At 36.5% G+C, this 21,988-nt stretch overlaps 2 protein-coding genes and 1 pseudogene across 2 annotated transcripts; 1 reads left to right on the top strand and 2 right to left on the bottom strand.

Moving 5' to 3' along the window:
• Window positions 1–6,975: 6,975 nt before the first annotated feature.
• LOC114517715 lies at window positions 6,976–8,506 on the top strand (annotated as a pseudogene).
• A 3,746-nt stretch (window positions 8,507–12,252) lies between these two features.
• On the bottom strand, window positions 12,253–12,751 carry LOC114517605 (contactin-associated protein-like 2). Its single transcript, XM_028537393.1, has one exon. It carries the CDS (start codon window positions 12,748–12,750, stop codon window positions 12,253–12,255), a length of 498 nt encoding a protein of 165 aa, XP_028393194.1. The 5' UTR covers window position 12,751.
• Window positions 12,752–16,933: 4,182 nt separating this feature from the next.
• Window positions 16,934–20,616, bottom strand: LOC114517588 (neurexin-4-like). The gene is made up of 3 exons (XM_028537376.1): window positions 20,176–20,616; window positions 19,050–19,107; window positions 16,934–18,655 (listed from the first exon to the last, which is right to left on the bottom strand). The coding sequence occupies exons 1-3, from the start codon at window positions 20,497–20,499 to the stop codon at window positions 18,039–18,041; spliced, it is 999 nt and encodes a 332-aa protein (XP_028393177.1). The 5' UTR covers window positions 20,500–20,616; the 3' UTR covers window positions 16,934–18,038.
• Between the last annotated feature and the right edge of the window lie 1,372 nt (window positions 20,617–21,988).

Genomic DNA, 21,988 nt, shown 5'->3' with positions numbered 1-21,988 from the left:
GTTTAATAATAATAATAATAATAATAAAAAAACCTGTTGGAAATCCTCAATCAGTCGCTAGTTGATTGTCGATGGATGTTAAGTACATTGTCTTGAATTGAAAAACTTTGATAATGGACATGAATTTAATAAAAAATAATGCAGGGATATGAATTTAGCAATTTGATTTAGCCACAATTAGTCAAAAAGTAAAAAATGATGAAAAATGCTTTTTCATTTAGTCGAAAGGTAATCTGATTTCCTGTTTCAAGTCTTGCCTGCCTCCCAAACCCCGTGGCCATTGTAGTGTAGATACAGATTACTATTATCGACCTAATGAGGATTTTTATTAACTATATGACAAAGCTTTCTGACAATTTTCAGATGTGCGATCATTATTTATTAATACTTCAGTATTCGAAGTTATTGTTTTCTAATACTTTAATGCGAGATTCCATCCGTCTCATCTTTTAGGTAATGAGGTAAATGAACAGAGTAAGTTCGTACTTCGTTACATCTCCTTTAATACCTGACTCATTCAATGTTTGTTTTTAGGTAACATGGATAACACGGAGTCGGAGTTCCGGAGCCGGAGTTTCGGAGTTGGAGTCCCGGAGTCAAAATTACGGAGTCTGACGTAATAATATTGGAAAACACGGAGTCACAAATTATGGAAAACACACGGAGTCTGTTGAAAAACATGGGAAACACGGAAAAAAAACGGAGTCTGTTAAAAATATGGGAAATACGGAGTATAAATGTTTGGAAGTCTGCCAAGCTCAGTGGTCAATGACTCAACGTGAATTATGCAAATTTGATAGCGTGTTTCAAACAACATGGCGTCAAATTCGCGTAACGTTTTTGCTATTCCGCAAATGGTTAATAAACGACCGAAAAACTTATCCTTAAACATAAGTAATATTCATCGATTTAAATGGGAGGATATTGTAGACAAAGAGATTGGATGTGGCAGTTTTTGTTTGATTTAAGGTGATATAAGGACACGTAATGTAGTTAGCTACAATAATAATTCTATGCCTTTGAGCAAGAGGCATTATAACTATAATCTTTTGTTATTGTGTACTGTATTCTTTCTTTTATACTATTACTGTGGTATAGAAAATTAGTATAGACTTATGAGCGATCCTTCATTCATGAATATATGTATAATTTACGTTGACTCAGTGTTTTCCAAACATTTATACTCCGTGTTTTCCATGTTTTTGGCAGACTACGTGTTTTCCATAATTTTTGACTCCGTGTTTTCCAATAATATTACGTCAGACTACGTAATTTTGACTCCGGGACTCCGGCTCCGGAACTCCGACTCCATGTTATCCATGTTACCTTTCTGTTTCCGCCTTTTGCGCTAATGAGTGTTTGTTTATAACCACAGCTCATGCATGTGATGACTGAAGCCTTGAAGCGTCAAACCAAACCGTTAAACGTTCTGCTAGCCGTCTTTGACTTTGTGTATTAAAACTAATCATTTCAAAGAAGAATGTTTGCTCTCGGCGATATTGTGAGATTCGAAGGCGAAGGCGAGAATTCCGAAAAGGTCACGTCAGGCAAGATCTTCAAACCGGTTTGGGATGTTATTACAGATTATCTTGTGATATTCCTGGCAATTTTGTCGATTGTGTTTGCAGGTATGGAAGTCACGTCAAGTAGTTTTGAGTGTTTAGCTGCTGTTAATTGCCCTGGTATATCCAGCTCACATACCAGCAGTTTCTTGTTATCACACATGAAATATCATAATGTTTGTAAAAGCTTTTACAATTCTTAGAAGACAAATGTGCGGATAAAGGAAAAGATGTTTAACCAGACCTTAAGGCAGTGTTCAGTGTTCACTACTCTAATTTCTGAATGTAGTGAGAGCGCAATTCCCAACTTTCTTGCCTACTTCTGGTTTTTTTAGGCTATCGTATGCATCAAGGACTACTCCTAAATATTTATACTGCATCACTCGGTTTAGTTGTTAATGTCCAATGGTGATGCGGAAATCCTCAACTCGTGCTAACTTAGGTCCAGTTCCAAAGAGAACAACTTCAGTCTTAGTGGTGTAAAGAAATAATTTATTCTCCTGGAGCCACGTATGGATTAATTCCAATTCCGTTTTTAAGACATCTTCAATATCACTCACTTTGTTTGCCGAGAAAAATACCACCGTGTCATCAGCATACATGAATAAATTGCAACGAATCGTACGTGGTAAATCGTTGATAAACAGCTAGGGTGAAGAGTCTTGAGGTACCCCAACTGAAATAGAGCCAGGCTCTGAGAATGCACTCCCAAATTGAACAAACTGCTCACGATTTTTCAAATAATCATAAAACCATTCGCATTCTTTGTCGGTTACCTCATAGCTCCGTAATTATTCCAATAAAACGCACTTGATGGTGAACAATGTCAAAAGACTTGCGTAAGTCTATAATGACAGAGCCCGTCATCAACCCTTTATCCATGTTGCGACGAACATGGTCAGTTAAGGCAGCAGCAGCGTGTTCTGGGGAACATCCTTTTCGCAATCCTGACTGAGAGGAGCTAATAAGGTTATTCGTTGTAAGGAACCTGCGCAGCTGTGCATAAATTGCATTGCCCTCTCAAGAATTTTAGGCAGCGTTGGAAGAATAGAGATAGGACGATAATTGTCCATTTCGGTTTTACTACCACCTTTGAACAGTGGTATAACTTTGGCAATTTTCCAGTCACGAGGTAAACAGCCTTGCAAGAGCGATAAATTCATAAAAAAGAGTAAGAAGTTTCGAAATTACTCTTGCTGAATCTTTCAATAAACGGGACGGAATCTGGTCTAACCCAACAGCTTTTCGTAATTGAATGAATATGAACTGTTTTGATATTTCTTCAAACGTAAAGTAGAAGCTGTTCTGAGTGTCCGTCCCGCAGATGCAACACCCGTACGACCATTAAATACTATGGCTGCCCTGTTCATTGTTTCAACAAGTCGGCCCACAGTTCCCAGAAAAAACTTATTGAAACTCTTAACAATGGTTCATTATCGCTGATTAACTTCCCTCAATTTTAAAATTTGATCGAGGAGACAGTTTTTGTTTCTCCGGGTATGGTTTTTTTAGTAGTTTGCCAGAACGCTTTTAGGTTATGTCTGCATTCTTTAATGGTCTTTATATTATATCCATTAATTCTTCGCAATTCTAATTTATTTTGTTACAGGGTTCCGATATGATTTATAAACTGACCTATCTTCTGTCGTATTCGACCGTTTTGCTTTTCGCAACAAATAATTGCGTTGTCGGATAAAGAACGGATATCACTCTTTATTTTGCCTGTTAGCCGCATTACCGCGGACTCGTTTTTCCATAAACGTTGCATGCAAATGAGGAACAGCTATGAATTCATCTTTAAAATGTCACCAAAGTTCAAAGAATCATAATTAGAATCGCCAAGTAAGCTTACTTCTTTCCAATCGGCGGTGGCCAAATCCAACATAACTTCAGGTTTTGGAATAAACTCTTTATCGTAATAACACGATGAGTTGGAGGGTCTATAGAACGTCACCATTAAGATTCCGATTTGGGGAGACCCAACTCCATCCATAGACCCATAGATCGTCTCTTCTCACTAAAGAGAATTCATTCTTCGCATATACAGCTACTCCATCGCCTTTATTTGCTATTTGCCCTGACTGATCTAAAAACATTGTAACCTCAATGGAAATTTCAGAGTCGAAGATTTGTTTGGTTAAGCATGTTTCACTAAGGGGCTGTTTACATGAGCCCGGTTACCCGAGATTTAACGAAGCATGAGAGGACTTTGAGGTATTGAAATAAGTCTTTATGACACCAAACAAGCACATGCTATTGTTGTGGTGATTATACGACTGCCAGGATCATGTTATCTGCTCGTTTCAATGCCTCAAAATCATCTCACGCTTCGCTGAATCTCGGGTAATCGGGCTCATGTAAACAGCCCCTAAGAGTCAGACGATGTATTCCATACTGAACAGAAGAACAAATCAACTGCAATTCGTTAATTTTCTTAGTTAAACTTTGTATATTTTGGTGCACGATTTTAAGGCCACGGGTTTTGACTAAATTGGCTATGACAGATAATAACGGGAAGGTATACTACCAGTAGAATTGCATGAAGGTGGTGCAGCAACCCGGGGCGTTATTAGAGCTATAATTCGGGAGGGGCGGCTGAATATTCCTTTATTCAGTTCTGCCCGACGGAATAATGAAGAGTTTCATCCATTTCACCTGCAGAATAGCCACTCAGTTTAGCCTAGCTAGGGTCTAAAAACACACGTGAAACCCGGAATTTCCCCAAAGAAACCACTCTTTCTCAAATCAGAACAATAAATGTTGGTTGATTTCTACAGGGTATCGCCAATAAAGCAGCTTGTCTTAAAGGAATGTTATTCCTGATTGCTGTAATGGCATGCATGCTCCAAAAAACAATTAAGATGTACTTAAAATTGCTATATATGGAATTTTGGCGTTTGGGCATTTTTTGCATATAGGTACGTACTATTAAAATGTTAGTGTCGCTTCGTCTCAATCTTTTTGTTGTTCGCGGCCCCGAACATTAGTAACATCCCATTCAGACACGTGTTTTCGTTGCGTCTTGCAGGCTATATACAGACTATTTCGTTTTCCTTAGAAAATTCCAGTTGTGAAATAGTAAAATATATCTATTTATATAGGACTGTTGTGTTGTCAGCTGGATCGTTTGACACGAAGTGCCGCTTCCTTCAAGAGCTGCGCAAAAAATTTGGTGAAGGAACGTTTAACTTTGCTGGTAGTGTTGGAGTCAGCAAACTAGCTGACTACTACATCTACTTAAAGAAGGACTTTGGGACTGCTCCTCCTCGTTTCTTTAAAGCGACCCATTTAGGTTTCCAGAAAGATGGAAACTGGATACTATCGAAAGATGTACGACATTTTACAACGCATTATAATTGTGCCAATTTCGACGTTCAGTAAAATAATGCTAACCGGCGATACCTTTCGTCGTTCGACATTTATATGGAACAAAAGTCATCATGGGAGTTGGATGCCGTGATCCTGAACAGTTCAAGAACTGTCACTTGTTCCTGTGCATGCGTCCCTTATGTATTTATAGCACCACATTAAATACGGTCGAATACTGCAAACGGAAGAATTCATACAAGGATATCATACAAGGATAAATTAATCCGGGTTCCAATACTACGACATTCCGCGGGGAGCGGGTATTCAAGTGATACTTGAAATACAGCATACACTAGAAGTGGGAGGAACATATACGAAAGCTTTAAAAATGTATACGTAATCAATATTGGTACATATATAATAAATACTGCACGGCATCGTCTCAAACTCTAACAATTACATTGTTATGGGTCATTTCAATAGTTTTCGGGTTTTTTGAGACACCCTGTATAATGGCTCTTGTGAACATGTTACATGTAATCTGGCCGTGGGTTTCTATGCTCCAGTCTTCTGACGGCAATTACTCAACTAAAGGATGCATGTATGCTCACTTAATATTTACAAACTGAAGTTGCGGCTGTAACTAGTGCACGAATTTATTTTTGAAAGGCAATGTGTGTTCTACAGGGTGTATCAAAAAAAGGGAGACCTTTAGATATTGTTAAAATTTGAATGCCTTTTCAATCGCATTTTCACATATGCTGAACCGTAGTGCGTGAAATATTGATGCATACATTAGAAAAAGGAGACCTTTAGAAAATGAATTGACGTTTGTACACAAGATTGTCTGCTCCTGGGGATTTGAAAATAACTTTAATAGCATAAGGAAAAATAACGACCCAAAAAGATTCAAATGACTAAGCACACTACCAGTACAAAAATGGTTAATTCAACTGACTTCGGAGCAATGAGTTTTTGTAGTCTTAACTTATACCCAGACTCGCAGTATAGCTGAGGTCCAAAACGCTTTTCGAGAAAGGTTTCGTGATCGCAATCCACCAGTAAAAAGCAGAGGTGGATCCAGCACTAGTGCACTAATTTGCATTACAAAACAATATGGCTATTTTGAGCAGTTCTCTTGTGTCATGTAAATTAGTGCACTAGTGCTGGATCCACCCCTGGTAAAAAGTACAATTTTTAAAAACGTGCGAAAATACTCGAATGAAGCAACGAGTGTAATAATTGAACAGTGTTAATGCATTATACGAGGGCAGCCTGCCGTCATCAGAAAAGCAGTTCGCGATATGCACAAGCGTACGATAGTTTGTGTTGAGAGAAATGGAGGCCACGTTGAAGGACATGGTCCATGACATTCAGTTCTTTTGATGTTCAATTTATCAGTAATTTTCAATCCGGATCGAAATGTCAAGTGAATCTGTGTCAGATCAGGTTGTAACTCATTCCTGACTCATGTAAACATTTTAATAGCTAGGGTTTGTAAAATGGAATGCTGAGCCATTCCGGATTCAAAGTCAATTCTAACTCATGTGAACAGCCCTAATACTCGCACGCAGTGTTAAAAATTAATGGCAAATATTTGTTCATGTTTTGAAGGAACAGCTTAAAACAATCTACCATGCATACTGTTATCGCTTTTGTGCTTAGTAATTTTGTGCTTAGTCATTTGAATATTTTTGGGTCGTTAATTTTCTTTATGCTATTAAAGTTATTTTCAAATTCTCAGGAGCAGACAATCTTGTGTACAAACGTCAATTCATTTTCTAAAGGTCTCCTTTTTCTAATGTATGCATGCACGCCATCAATATTTCACGCACTACGGTTCAGCATATGTGCAAATGCAATTGAAAAGGCATTCAAATTTTAACAATAGCTTGATTTCTAAAGGTCTCCTTTTTTTTGATACACCCTGTATATTGCTAAGAAAGAAACGTTTTATCAAAATTTGCATATAAGTCCTATAGTCAAGAATAACCAAAACACAGTAACAATACTAACAAAGTCGCTGCCTTATAAAAGCAAATTCATTATTCATTTTTTTAATGTTTCCGGTGTTTTATGTTGTTATTGACCATCAGGAATTCCGCGCATAATTTGCTGCAGCACTGAAGCTTGACGAAGCAGCTTTATCGAATACAAGGAGGAGAAATACTGCTACGTATACTATCAATATGTCGACGAAGCCGCAAGCACCATCGTTGTTGGCCTATCTCACGGCTCCTCGACCATGGGCATTTGCCGCCACAATAACGCCGGTAACTCTCGGTTCCGTTCTGTGCTACAAGGGGTCCGGCTATTTCGATCCCCTTGTTTATGTCCTCACTTGCATAACAGTGATTAGCATTCAAGCAGCCGGGAACTTGGTCAACACTTACTACGACTACATCCAGGGAGTCGACAGCAAAGGTGCAACTGACAAAACACTCGTTGAAAAGGTTTTGACGCAGAAAGATGTTATTGGCCTTGCCGCTTTCGGCTATGTTCTGGGATCACTTGGCTTTGTAGCGCTTGTGGCCGCATCTTCAGCTACTGTAGATCAACTTATATGGTTCTTTTGTGGCGGCATATTTTTCTCATTTTTCTACACTGGCGGATTATCCTTAAAATACCATGGGTTTGGCGATGTGGTCATCCTCGTAACGTTTGGCCCCTTGACAGTCCTGATTTCATATGTAGCTCAGTGCGGAACTTTTTCAATTACGCCTGCATATTACACAATCCCTCTGGTCTTAATCACGGAAGGTATGCTCCATAGCAACAACGCCAGAGATTTGAAAGATGATAAAGAGAGCGGAATCATAACACTGGCTATAATACTCGGAGAGCGAGGATCGCATATTTTCTATCTCTTCCTCATCTTCACGCCTTATGTCATAATTGCATTCATGGCTGTCAGCTACAGTTGGATCTTTCTGCTGCCATTTGTAACGATCCAAATTCCATTTGACTTGGCAAAACGCTTTCGAGAAAAGAAGTTGGACATGCCAAAACGGACAGCAAAGCTAAATTTTTGTCTTGGTATTCTTTATGTTTTGAGTTGCTTGTTAGCGAGATACTAGAAAACAGCAAACTTCAGTCAATATTTGAGCGCCATTTTCACTACACTGAATTTATTGGCACGGCACTTTTAACGCATGGGCATGCAAATCGAATGCATGTAGTATAAACGGGGCTTTTAATATATCTACATTTTTATAATAGTTTGGAATAATCCGTTAGTAGATATGTGAGTTCTAAAATTTTTCTTTGAAATTCACAGCTAAAAGCATGGTCATGCATTTAGATACTTTAAGTCTAAAATAATTAATTGTGTTGCAATATTTTATTTTTATTTTTTACTGGTGCCGAACATTTCGGTAGTACTCTGGTTGACTGACGTTTCACATCAGGCCACTACTAAATGACTTGATCGTATAAAATTGGCCACATCTATCGTACAAAATTGGCCACATCTGGTAAAAACTTTTCACTTTCCAATTGAAATAATTTTATATTGAAAACCCCTTTTTGTCTCATATTTTAATTCAGAATGTTGTTGTTGTGAAAATTAATAAAAAATTAATGGTCTTTGGTTCGCATGTATAACGACGTTGCATGATGTTGGAAATACAACAAAAGACATCTTTATATGAGTAAAATTTATTATATATACTTGTATGTTTATGCTTTTATCTAAAAATATTCTTTAATGGTCTTTCGCGGCTTACTTGTCGTGTTCAGGTGAATATTTGTCACTCGTGTTATAAACGTTCATCTGTTCCAGAATCTGATTGGTTAAAAATACGTCACGTGTAAGGCGGAAAATCCAAATAGTTACCGCAATCATTTTTAACCCTGGGATAGCGTTAACCAGCTTTCGAATAACCAGCCTCATGCAGGAGTTATAGTAAGCGACATATGGCCTTTGAACCTCAGCCGAATTCTTTTTAAAATGAAAAGTTTCTCTGTTAGGTTTACCTACGTTTTTGTCGCGTATTTTCACCCCTTGTTTCCTTTGAAACTTGCTATATAATAAAACACATATTATTGATTGATCTCATCAGTTATTTTTTCACAAGTAATGCTTACCATACAATGAACGAGAAATTTCAAAAATTTAAATTTCGAGTTCATTGTTTGTTCGCCAGTGCGTTCATTTGTAAACAAAACACGAACATTTAGGCCAGTGTACGAAGACTGTATGTTAAAAATTTGTAATGCACACATCATACAGCTAAAGTATACAAGTTATTCAAGTAAAACGTCATTAAATGCTCACTATTAAACTTAACTATGTTACGGATTATTGTAGCTATGTTAAAAGCATTATTGCATGTAGCTTCATATGTAGAACTGAAAAAAACAATAGTGCTTTGAAAACACAAAAATATGAAAGGTAAACACATGTGGCTGACTAGTGGCAATGCACGCGATATCAGTCAATGAGACTGATATAATTTTTCTAAGTTATTAAATATGCGTGCACATTCATGTGGACTCATTAGTAATACTGGTCCGTCCAATGTTCATATTAGTTTTCACATAAAGAGAAGTTAATATCCTTGATTTAATTCTCGTGAAAAAGTGTACCATAAACTTCAAACAACTTCATCTTTAATAATGTTAAAAAATGATACCTAATTCGATGAATAAAACCGGTTTCAGACGTCGTCGAATCGAACTTTTCATGTGCCGAATCGAATGTTTAGCTTAATTATTAACATTAGATTCGTCACATAAAAAGTCCTTGGTGGGAAACGGATCTAAATTATAAAAAACATATAGACGTATCATAAACCAGAATTGCATTAACCTTTTAGAAAAACCAGCCCTATGTTTAGAGCCAAAACCGCCTTGATAGGTCTATAATTACTGACTCTTTGTAGAACCTTAGAAATAACTGTAAATTTGGAAGACTTTTCAGTTACAGTAGAACTCTAAAATCTCTTTTGATAAAACGCCCGAGCAAAACACAAAAAATCGCGCGAAACTTTGAGAAAACATTTACATATTTCAAAACGCAGCGCAAGCTAAAATGAGGGAACTAGGGTCGAGTAAATCAGTATTCTGAGGGATGGAAAATAATTTTGATATGACTTTAGCCGATTATTCAAAATGGCGTAAATATTGACAGAAAAGTTTGAAATGAGAGAAACTTCAAACGCATTTTTTAAAAAAACTGCTGGCGGTAGGAGTGGAAACTTTTCAGAAATGGACTCACCATATAAAGAAAAGGTAATTTGTTTTTTTTCAGTTCCCAGCGGGTTGAAATGAAATTTTAATAACAATTTTCTGGCTCAACGTAAGGTCTCTAAAGACATTACCAGAAATTTGCGACATGATAATTTGCATGTATACTAATTTGCATTTAACTTTCAGCATAATTTACATTTACTATAAAATATATATATATACAAAACTTAAAATGCCGTTGACCTAGATACTGTTTGCCGACCTCTAGATCGGTAAAGCAGCTGTTTAGAAACGTTTTGGTGGCCGAATTTTTTTGCTTGGGCATTTCTGTAATCTGCCAAATTTAAAAATATATTGCTCAAAGTTTTGTCCGTGTTCTGTCAACGAACTTATAAAATCGCTCATATTGATTCGAATATTTCGATTCAGGTAGTTGATGAATTGACGTATAATATACCAAAAAAAGTTGTTAAAGATAATGTCTTTCGTATTTGTGTATAAACTTTTCTGTACGGCTCGGATTTTCACTGCAATCACTTTAAAAAATATTATCAGTCTTATCAGGAACTTGAACAATACGAAGGCTATATACACATTTGTTCACAATCAGTTGGCCGAACGTAGAAATACCTAAGGTAAGTAATTCGATCATTAAAACGTTGGGAAACTGCTATTCTATTGACCCAGAGGTCGGCAAACAGTGGGCAAGGTCTAGGGCAACGACATTTTAAGGTTTTGTGTATTTACTATATGTATTTAATAGTAAAAGTTGAAGGCCATTATGCTGAAAGTTAAATGCAAATTAGTATAAATGCAAATTATCATGTCGCAAATTTCTGGTAATGAGTAGATATACAGAATGTCGTCTGGCAGAAGTACATTTTCTGCATTTGCTTAAACTCGTTTAAACATAGTTGACTCTTCAAGGTGAAATTCATTCATTTGTAATTAATGTTTCCGGTGATTACTCGACGACACTTAAAGCATCTTTAATTTGAATAATACGATTGAATAACATAAATATTTTAAATTTTGACTTCATCGTTCCATCGTTAAAAAGCCAAAAATACCGCACTCTAAGCCTTATAGCTTAAGATCCGTCATGGCAGCATTAGGAAGGTTAAGATCGACTTCCGCCTACGAGTACCGTTACCAATATGCCTCATGCGCAGACGATACCGCATGCGCAGACGTGACAATCGTCCAAAATGTGATGAACGTTGTAAGTCGCGAGTGCCATTTTGGGGATGAAAATGGAAGTGGATAGGTAGGCGAATACCGAATCATATTTATTGTAATATTGTCATTTTCTGCGGTAGTTTTCTAATAATATTATTTAGTTTTCAAAATTGTATAATGTTTCTGCTTTGTTTGGTGAGACTTAAGGATTGTGATTGACGTTTTTGATGTGAGTAGCTATATAGCCGCTATACTCCGTCCTGTTTATTTACACGTTACGGAAAATTTCCGCGCTGCCAAACAGTAATTCGTTATGTCTTTTCGTATTGGTGCTGGTGGTGGAAGTAGATCTTAACCTCCCTATTATTGAATTGATGATAACCGCAGTGAAAGCAGACTGTAAATCATTTAACAATTTTTCGCAGGTACAGTATTTTTCGTTGAAATAACGTATTTCTTAATCTATCACTTTGGTAAAAACAACACGCCGCCATAATGGTTACAATAATAATCTTATGATCAAAAACGGGATGGAAAAATTTTAGTTATACATATATGTAATAGGATCAATTCTTGACCACTACATTACATATGCCAAATGACCTGGCAGAACTCTTAAGGTTCTTGATTCATTTTGAAATCTGTTTTCAGATTTTAAAAGTATGTTTTCGTGCTCGGCGAATCAAATATTATCCTATATATAGTGTAAAAGCTGGCAAATTGAGCAAATTTCGACGGAATTGGAACGTTTATTCAGATTTTATATAGCAATACTATTGCTCATAGTTACATTGCACATTACATACATTCCACTATTCATTCTACTTTACTACTACACAACATTGTGAATATTCGTCGTATATTGCAATGTTTTCTCTTGAAAGCACTGACAACCTTCGTCTATTATCTTCTTCGATATACGTCTACTAAAGAGTGTGCAAGTGCAAAATTTTTTAATCTTGTCAGTTTGTATGTTCACGCCAGAATATAGATATAGTTCTTTTCCTTGATTTTAGCCCCAACAGCGCAACTTTCGCAATGTATGATATCCTTCCTCACTTGTTCCATTAGAAGTATCTCCAAATCTTAGTTCAATTACTGGAAGTGCAGTCTTGTCTGTCAGGTATCCACTGTCTTCGCGCCATGTTTTGTCATTCATGTCACAATTACACTTTTTTCCACCTGCACAGCTGTTGATCATTCCACAGGCACATTTTCCGCTGTCGACTGCCGCTCCACCCCGGTAATTCATCTTTGAACCTTGACGTGATACCCACCATCCATAATATAACCCTTTCGAGCTGAACCTAAACACGCTATGATGACATTCGTATTTTATGTATTGTTCACAACGCTTTGACTGCTTCGCAATGGCAACAATCGATTCCATGGGAATTTCATACGTGATTTTTCTCTTGTATGATCCAGCAGGGTTATATCCCTTAACACGAGTTCTCGATTCACTATCATGTCCAATCACTGTCACACCAGAACGTCCTTTTAGTGTCATATCACACAATACTTGAACCGAGTAGTCAAGACTTTGAGGTTTTATTGAATATATACCGCTATTTGCTGAAGAATTTGCTGCTCGTAAACTGGTGCAGGATTTGTAGGTGTGACGTGAAATGCCTGCAAAAAATACAGTCATCTTTATTAAAAAAGATTAGTGTTGACAAAAAAGGAAATCTTTGCAGCTTTTAATTAGTTTTGCTAATAAGGACAGATTTCTACTATCGAGTTTCATACAGGTCCATTCGTAGGACAAGGCTTTTTGCCGCGTTTTACCCCTTTTCCGTCTTCGCTATTCCGCTTCCGCGTTTTACCCTTAGACAGACATTTTGCAGTGACTGAAATCCGCCTTTATGCCCGACTGATTTCTTTTATTAGCTATTGTTTCTATACGGTTGTTGGAACATGAATATAATTATGAATATACCCCCCCCCCCCAAATTAAGCTTTTAGCGACCGTCCTTCTGGCTATACGAAAGTCTATTAGTGCATGGGTAAAGTGCATTTCCGCTACAACTTTAACCGCGAAAGGAGACTTTACAACAAAACACAAAAGGAAAACATCTCAGCATAAAATATTTAGTTACTGTAGAAGTTTTTCTCGACATCAGGGGATTACTTATTGGATATGGTTTAAAAGGTAACTATATAAAAAGAATTAAGAAAAATCATGTCGCGAAAATACTGAATGCAACTCTTTGTTCCCAAATTTGCCTCTCCAAAGCATCTCCCATTCATTGGGTTCTATGATTGTCACTTTTAATTAATTTCTTAATCAGAAATTTTTTTTGTATAAATTACATTTCAGTAAATTAAATGCCACCTGGAGAAGTTATAAGTTGGACAACAACTCTAATGTCGTCCGGAAAAACAGACCCCTCTCATTTGCAGTGTCTGAGTGTATAAAAAATTAGCATGCAGGCGTCTTTAGGAGCCCATGTTAATTACTGGTTATATAATTATTAGTATTTGAGTGATTCTCTTAAAAGGTTTGAGTCGTTAAAATCTGCATGAAATTTGAAAAGTATCCTTTTTTTAAATATATCTTAAAATACGGTTACTCCAACTTTAAACATCACAGCTACAGTCAAAATAACATAAACGAGAGAAAAAATTCAATAAATCTTTGCTGATTCTCCCATGTAGAACGTCCCTGATTTTAGTTTGTTACGCATTTCATGACATCCTCGTAGGATAAAAGAAAAAATTATTTACTCAGATAACACTCGCCGGTTGTATGAAAGCTGCATCGCGCTTTTGAGCGGTTTTTTCAACAATTGTAAAATGCTTGAAAAGAAATGAAAACTGGATATTGTAAACTAAAAATTATAGTGAAAAAAAATCCGCAATTAAAGAATACTAAGTGTTCAAACGATCGACCCGAGAACTTTGCACTGCCTATAGAAGTGAGGCTATATTATACAGATGTCTCAAGTAAGGCTATAATTATTATATAGATGTATAATTTGAGGGAATAATCGTAAGCAGTAGCGTAGCCCAGCCTAACAATTTAGCCCTGCCATGCAAATATCAGGTTAGTATAATTACTCCTTTTTTTATATATTAATTCATCGTTTTCAAAGTCAATAAACACTAAAATATTAACATAGCGAGACTGAATCGTTGGGTGGCTATATACGCCACTGATCGTGATCATGAAGTCTAAAAAACTGTTTCATATCCTTTTGGGGTATTCATGCATGACATCACCTGAGCGAGTGTGTTTACGTATTTAGCTACGGTCTCTATAGTCAAGCAAATCGTTTCATAGTCCAACATACTGACTACATATTACACGACAGTGACAAAACCACACAAAGACTGGCGAATCTCGAATTTGGGGACTGGAATGGTGGGGACCAAATGTCCACCTTTCTCGAGGACCCCAATCATATAACAAGGGTAATCCCTTTGTGGGATTATATATGCGTATCAGTTGTATAGAGCTATGAAAATTCTGCTTCGAGAGATCTAGAGATAAGTCTCCTTCAGTACCACAAAAATGTTTTTTTACCTTTTGGATTACATACATGTGCTTGAACTCCGGGTTATCCATGCTTTTTTCCTTGTCAGATGTGTCTTGAAGGGTCTTGTTGTTGAGCTCACATCGACCTTTACCGATTCCAGAGGTTTTGAAATTAACCGACCAACATGATCCATGTCGAATGCAATACCTACTGCATTCTAACTCAGTTTCAGCGTGTTTTGTTTCGATGACATGATTCGCCAAGTATTTGCCATTTCGGTTGCGAAAAAACGCTTGCACGGTTAAGCATTTTCCCTGCTTGACGAAACCTGTGATGAAAAATAGCGCACCAATGCATAGTGAGACGACCATTGTAACACTGAATACACAGAACTTTGACATAGATATTTATTGCCCGTCAAACACCCACCTGCATGGGTGTGACTGTATTTGTTCGTGCAGCATCACCGCTTATATGTAAACTCGAAATATGATAATGGCAATATTTTCAGACGCCTTGAAAAGTCCAGCCCTAACAATTGTCAAGTTTAGAAATTTAGGATGATAGCACTCTTTCTACGCAGGCGTAAAACCCTCCATTTTGCTTTTTCATATTATTATATGACAATATACCCAGAACGCACCTAAATCACATGGACGGCGCAGCGTGAGGAAAAATAAACAAATGGCAGTATATTTAATAATTTTTTCTTAGATTTTGTGTACAAAAAGATGCAAGATATAAACGCTACGAAAGTATTTACGCGTGTCAAAAATTGCTGGCATGAATCAATTATGGACACACTGCATATAATTGATTTGGTATGAAACTCGTAGTATGAACGAGTATTCCTACAACATTACCTTCTCATCATCATGCATGGGCGTATATAGATATATATTATTCGAAATGCAGACCACGCGCTAATAACACGGAGTTCATGAGGAAAAATAAGATTATATATTTTTTTTACCCAACACTTCTTGTATAAGTTATAGCTACATTATTCATAATAGAATTATATAAAAATAGAAAAGTCTATAAAATGGAATAGAGGAACATTACTTTGCATGCATGACGTGGATAAGTAATTGATTTCATCCACAAAAATATATGGGTAAATATAAATTTCGGCCATTTGCAATTAATAATTACTTTTCCTTTCAAGCATGACGGCTTTAGCGAAGAATTAGAGAGTTGTATTTGCTTTAGTGACAAGCATTTTGTTTGAGCTGTCGTTTTTAGGTAAACTGTAGCGCGTGATGACCTGTAAAATTTACACAGCTTAAAAGACCATAAGTCAAGATAATTTTAATTTTACAACCAGCGGACTGATCGCAAACCTTTGACTTTTTTATTTTAAAATTATTTTAAAATATTTGGACAGAATTATTATCACGACAAATTGAAGTGAATTTTAGTAAATTAATTAAATAAATGAGGTTTTGATTGTTTATGTTTTTGTCGCCATTGCTGCATCTGACTACACAATAATAATACGACTAAACGCAGCTTTTTGTAAAAAAATAAATACGTTATTTACCGTTTTCGTCGGTCCGGATAGAAAAACATTTCCTCTGGCTCAAAAACGTCCCTCGGCTTCACGTCTCTCCGGACCTCGCAGCAGGTAAATGACATATATTTATTATATAGCTTCTAAAAATCTTGTATTCTGATTGGTCGACGAGCGGTCTGTATATTCCGTTCCCGGACCGTGGCCCGTATATTCCGTATCTGGACCAGTATCCCAGGTGTCTATTGCAGTTCAGCCATAATTATAATAAACAGACCTCGCTTGTTCTGTCTGTACTGTGAAATATCAGACCCAGGTTTTTGCATGTACCTCGCTCCTTCGTCGTTCCGCGCATATCTAAAAACTCCCAGTCTGATATTTCACAGTACAGACCTCATGTATCGTGCAGTTAATGTCTATTCATTAACAAATCTTTAATGACGCAAAAAAAGGTTAGGCAAAATGGCAAATATTTAAAATAATTAATAAAAACAAATAAAAAAATCAGGCCCTATATGCGCCTCATTGGCGCAATAGGCCTAGATGATGATGATGATGAAATATTTAAAATATTAAGTGAACTGACCGAGAGGCTCTGCTCTAATATTTAAATGTGTGGAGAAATCGATATTATTGCCCTATAGAACATTGCCTAACATAGTAGGCATGTTAAATAATTTATTAAATTAATTTCCAGTCAGTGTCAAAAAAGTAAATCCTAATATTATACCGCGTGCAATAGTTGTGCACACCCCCTATAACCTACTAAATATACATTTAAGAAAGAAAAAGAACTAAACTATTCCTGATGTCTGATGACGTATTAAATAGAAGTTTTACAGGAAGTGCAATCTAACATGGACGTCGTGGGTGTTTTAATTACTATAGTAGATGCTTGCGTTATCCTGTGTTAGAATATTATCAGTTAGCTTGAGGATTACTTTCCTCAAAATTATTTACAGTATTCAATGATGCATGCATTTTATGCTCTTAATTTTCTTTCATGCATTTCATGCTAATAATGTGTTTTTTTCTGGCAGTCAATGTAAACTGTTCATATTTCGCTTCCATTGCACTTCACAGGTTTCTATGAATGAGGTTTGCAAGCAGTACACGGCAGGATCTATGTTAAATTGTAAAGGGATATAGGAGAGAGTCACAGATTGACGTCAAACTGGAGATAAGTAAGAGCATGCGAAAACATATTGTCCAGTCACAATAAACACATAACCAGGAATTCAGGCCATTAATTAAAAGTTCATAATGCCAGGATTTCGCAATCAAAGATGGCTGCCTCGTCATAATATATAGAATTATATATTTAAGGCACGAGACAAAATTTGAGATTAAAGCAACTTCTATCTTACATATTGCAGTTGCGGACTTTAATTTAAGACGGGCAGAAATTAAGTACTTTTATGAAAATTTTTTCTTATATTTAGCTATATTACCTTTTAACATGTTCCCAAGTAATGTCATTTAACAACTAACAATTATAATTATATACTTGCGATATAATGGTTAGTTGCTGAAATGATGTTACTGGGGAACCTGTTAAAAGTAATGTAAAAATATGTAAAAAAAATTCATAAAAGTACTGAGTTACTGCTCGTTTTATATCGAAGTCCGCAACTGCAATATGTAAGATAGAAGTTGCTTTAATTTCAAATTTTTTTTCGTTCCTATAATTCCATTATAACAAGGCAGCCATCTTTGATTGCGAAATCCTGGCATTATGATAATTAATGTCCTGAATTTCTGGTAATGAAAATATTAATGCCAGTTTTAGTAGTTTTCTGCTTGATATCAATCCCAACAGAGCAACTTTCCCAATGTATGATACCCCTTCTCCGTTGTAGAGGTCGCAGTATCTCCGAATCTCAGTTCAGTAACAGGAAGTGTGTTCTTGTCTGTCAGGTATCCACTGTCTTCACGCCATGTTGCATCATTCTTGTCACAATTACATTTGTATCCACCTGCACAGCTGTTGGTCATTCCACAGGCACATTTTTCACTATCGATTGCCGCTCCTCCCCAGTAATTCATCTTTGCACCTTGTCTTGATACCCACCAACTATAGTACGTACCTTTTGAGCCGTACCGAAAGACGCTATGATGACATTCGTATTTTATGAACTGCTCACAATTCTTGGACTGATTGATAATTGCAACAATAGCTTCCATGGAAGTTTCATAACTTATCTTTCTCTGGTAAGAACCTGGAGGACCATAACCTGTCACATATGTTCTCGTTTCACTGTTGTGTCCAATCACTGTCACACCAACACCATTCTTTGAAGTCATATCACAAAAAACTTGAACCGAGACGTTAATCCCTTTTGGTTTTATAAAATACACACGACTGTCAGATGAAGGGTTTTTTCTCCGCAAACTCGTGCAAGATTCATCATGATTCAAATCACCTGCAAAAATAACGTTCTTTGTTAAACAGCATGTCGATTAAGAGTGATTTTAATTATGACATTTATGCAACATATCAGATTTTAGCTTTTGGCACAAACGATAGCTTCTGGCACAATTTTGCTATATATAGGCAAACGATGTTGGTTCGTAAGGTTACGTCATTGGTAGTAGGGGTGCCCCCGCAACCCAATTATTCCACCAAATACCAACCCAATTATTCCAGTATATATCAGTTATAATACACCGATATAATATAATATATAATATAATATGCCACATTGCTTGCAAGGCTGCCTATTATGATTTTGCTGAAGGTTTCTATAAACATCTTCTTCTCAGCTTTATCTTCAATTATTAAGCTTTAAGATTTACCTATAGTTTCCTAAAATTTACCTGTAGAAGTTTCTCCTGTTATTTCTTTGCTGCTTGGTGGGTTTGATTTCGGAGGAAACTATAAGAAGAATAATGTATGTCCTTAACATTGTCTTTGATACGATTTTTCTTTCCAAAACAAATACTTTAAATTGCATTTGTGGAGTTTCTAAAGAAAATATTGCTAATGTGCACTCTCGTTTTTAGAAATAGATATTATGTACTGAACGAGAGAATAAAAAATTGCCCTTTTTTGCCGGATTGCCTTTCCTATTTGTCCTAATATTTTACCAATTAACTATATGATTTTATTCACTACGAATTTGTTTCGTACAACAAGCAGTGCTTGCTACACAGGTGACTCTCATATAGACCTTTGTGCGTGCGTGCGTGCGTGCGTGCGTGCGTGCGTGCGTGCGTGCGTGCGTGCGTGCGTGCGTGCGTGCGTGCGTGCGTACGTGGGTGTGTGTGTGTGTGCGTTGTGCATGGGGCCCCCAAAGAGATCGGCAACATCGAAACTAGGTCACATACTCCCAATGATTTTTGCCTTTTCACTCGAGCGTATGGAGTGCGTTCTTATACGTACTATTTAGCCCTCGTTTTTAAATCAAATCAAAATTTCGCTACGTACGCGCAATTCGTATTATTTAATTGTTAGAAAACAAAATAGCTATTTTGAGTGGTTTTCTTGTGTCATGAATATTAGTGCACTAGTGCTAGATCCACCCCTGAGAAAGGCTATTATGATTGTGGAATAAAGCAATCGTTACTCGGCAATTCGTGAAACAAGAAGGAAGGCATCTGAACGATATGTGTTTCAGCTGTCGCGTTTTTTGCACTTAAGTACACGCACGTAAAAGCTTGGACCTCCCAAGTTGTTGTCCATTTAATTTTGAGCCCCATAGAAACAACACACCAAATCATCAACAGAATCCAATCTTATATGCATCTATTCAATCGTTGATTACATAGTACATTTAAATTATTTTAAGCTTTTACGTGAGTTAGGTACAAAAAAAACGCAACAGTGCCTGGAAAACAGCCCTTAGAGGAATAAAAATTCATAGATCTGAAAAGTCTCAGTTAAACAAAAAAGAATCGATATTTACTAACAGAAGAGTGTACGTTTTCAGAATTTTTACCCTACCTTTTTGACAACAGAAATGTGTTTGAACTCAAAGTTACTCGTATTTTCATGATCGTCAGTTGTGTCTTGAAGAGTCTTGTTGTTGAGCTCACATCGACCTTTACCGACTCCAGAGGTTTTGTAGTTAACCGACACACATGATCCATGAGCAACGCAGTGCCTACTGCATTCTAACGCAGTTCCTGCGTGTTTTGTTTCGAAGACATGATTCGCCAAATATTTGCCATCTTGGATCCGAAAAAAGGCTTGCACAGTTAGGCATTTGCCTGACTGAGGCAATTTCAAAATGAAAACTATTACACAAAAGTACAGCAAGACGGCCATTCTGACACTGACAGTATAGATAGTTGAGACGGGTTTTAAATTGACCGTCCATTAAATCATTCGGCATATCGTGACCGACCCACGCATATATTTGTACATTATGACGTGCAGAGACGCCCGGACCACCTGTATATGCACTATAATGCACATTTAACAAAACAATATAACTGCCAAGTATACAGAGCTAAAATTTCACCAGACATGATGGCAGGCTTGTTCGACAATGACTCGGCTGAAATAGAATCGAAATATCACTAATTGAATAATTGCGTCTTGTCTCATAACCCAAATTTTGAGTTAAGATATCTTTGCTTATGCGGAGAAGCTAGCCGGTAAACGGAATATTAAACAGCATATATTACATTTTATATTACATCAAGTTTTGGTTTGTGACTTTATGTGCGGAAAAACGTTGAGCGAACGTTGAAGAACCATTTAGTTGAGATTTAAGACGTCAATGATGTTTGGTACACTTTTACCTATGACGCTATTTGCGCGATAACATCCCTTCAAAATCGCGCAAAAAGCGTCATAGGTAAAAGTGTACCAAACATCATTGACGTCAGCAGAAGCGAATCTAGATCTTGCCCGCTCGTGAGGAAGTGTTTAGAGAAGGAACTACACAACCCAATATTTGACGAGTATTTTACAATCATGAGTCATGAGAAGAGAACCAGAAATAACAATAACATGCATGTTGAGATTACCTTGGGTAAAACTAGAGGTAGCGAAACAAAGTTTTTATTTTGGTGGAGCAAAATTATACAATGCCTTGCCATTAAATTTAAGATTTGTGGGAACTCTGGGAAAATTTAGGGAAAGTTTGAAGGAACATTTCAACTCTATAAATTAATTTGTTATATTGTACTACTGATATTTTATACTTTTTTATTAGTTTATTATAATTAGAGATATAGCTAGGTGTACAGGACAAACGTTGATAACAGTTGTCGCACTGTATTTTATTGCATGTATAAATATTATGTAGAAACTGAAGTTTTTATCTACTTTTAGAAAATAATAATAATAATAATAATAATAATAAGTTTAAGTTAAATTCATGAGCTATCTTTCTTGATAGACTATAATATATTTTCTGTAATTTCATCTATTCGTGAGCTAACTTTCTTGATAATTTATCGGCCAGTATTTTCTGTAGTTTAATCTATTCATAATTGATAATTTATCGTTTCATTTTATACTTTTGAAATTGAGTACTAATATGAAGAAGAAAAATATGTATGTTACATGATATTTTAATTTATGCAGATGAAGGCCTGTTTTAAACGTCGCATTTTGCACGTGTCGAATTCAATTCGCTTGAAGAGAAAGGCAAAGAACGTCATGCATGTTATGATATTGAGAGGCACTCGTATGGAAATATGCGGGCCGTAGACAAAAGAAATGAGCCAGAACAATCGTATTGTGTTACGTGTACAAGAAAGTTAACAAAATACAGTTGCCTACCGCGTCTGTTTGTAATCGTTGC

Source organism: Dendronephthya gigantea, unplaced genomic scaffold, assembly GCF_004324835.1.
Source record: "Dendronephthya gigantea isolate DGI-Jeju-01 unplaced genomic scaffold, DenGig_1.0 000009F, whole genome shotgun sequence".
In the NCBI taxonomy this organism is placed as follows: Eukaryota; Metazoa; Cnidaria; class Anthozoa; order Malacalcyonacea; family Nephtheidae; genus Dendronephthya; species Dendronephthya gigantea.
The sequence above is the reverse complement of the archived record's forward strand: the minus strand, read 5'-3'. Positions and strand labels throughout refer to the sequence as shown.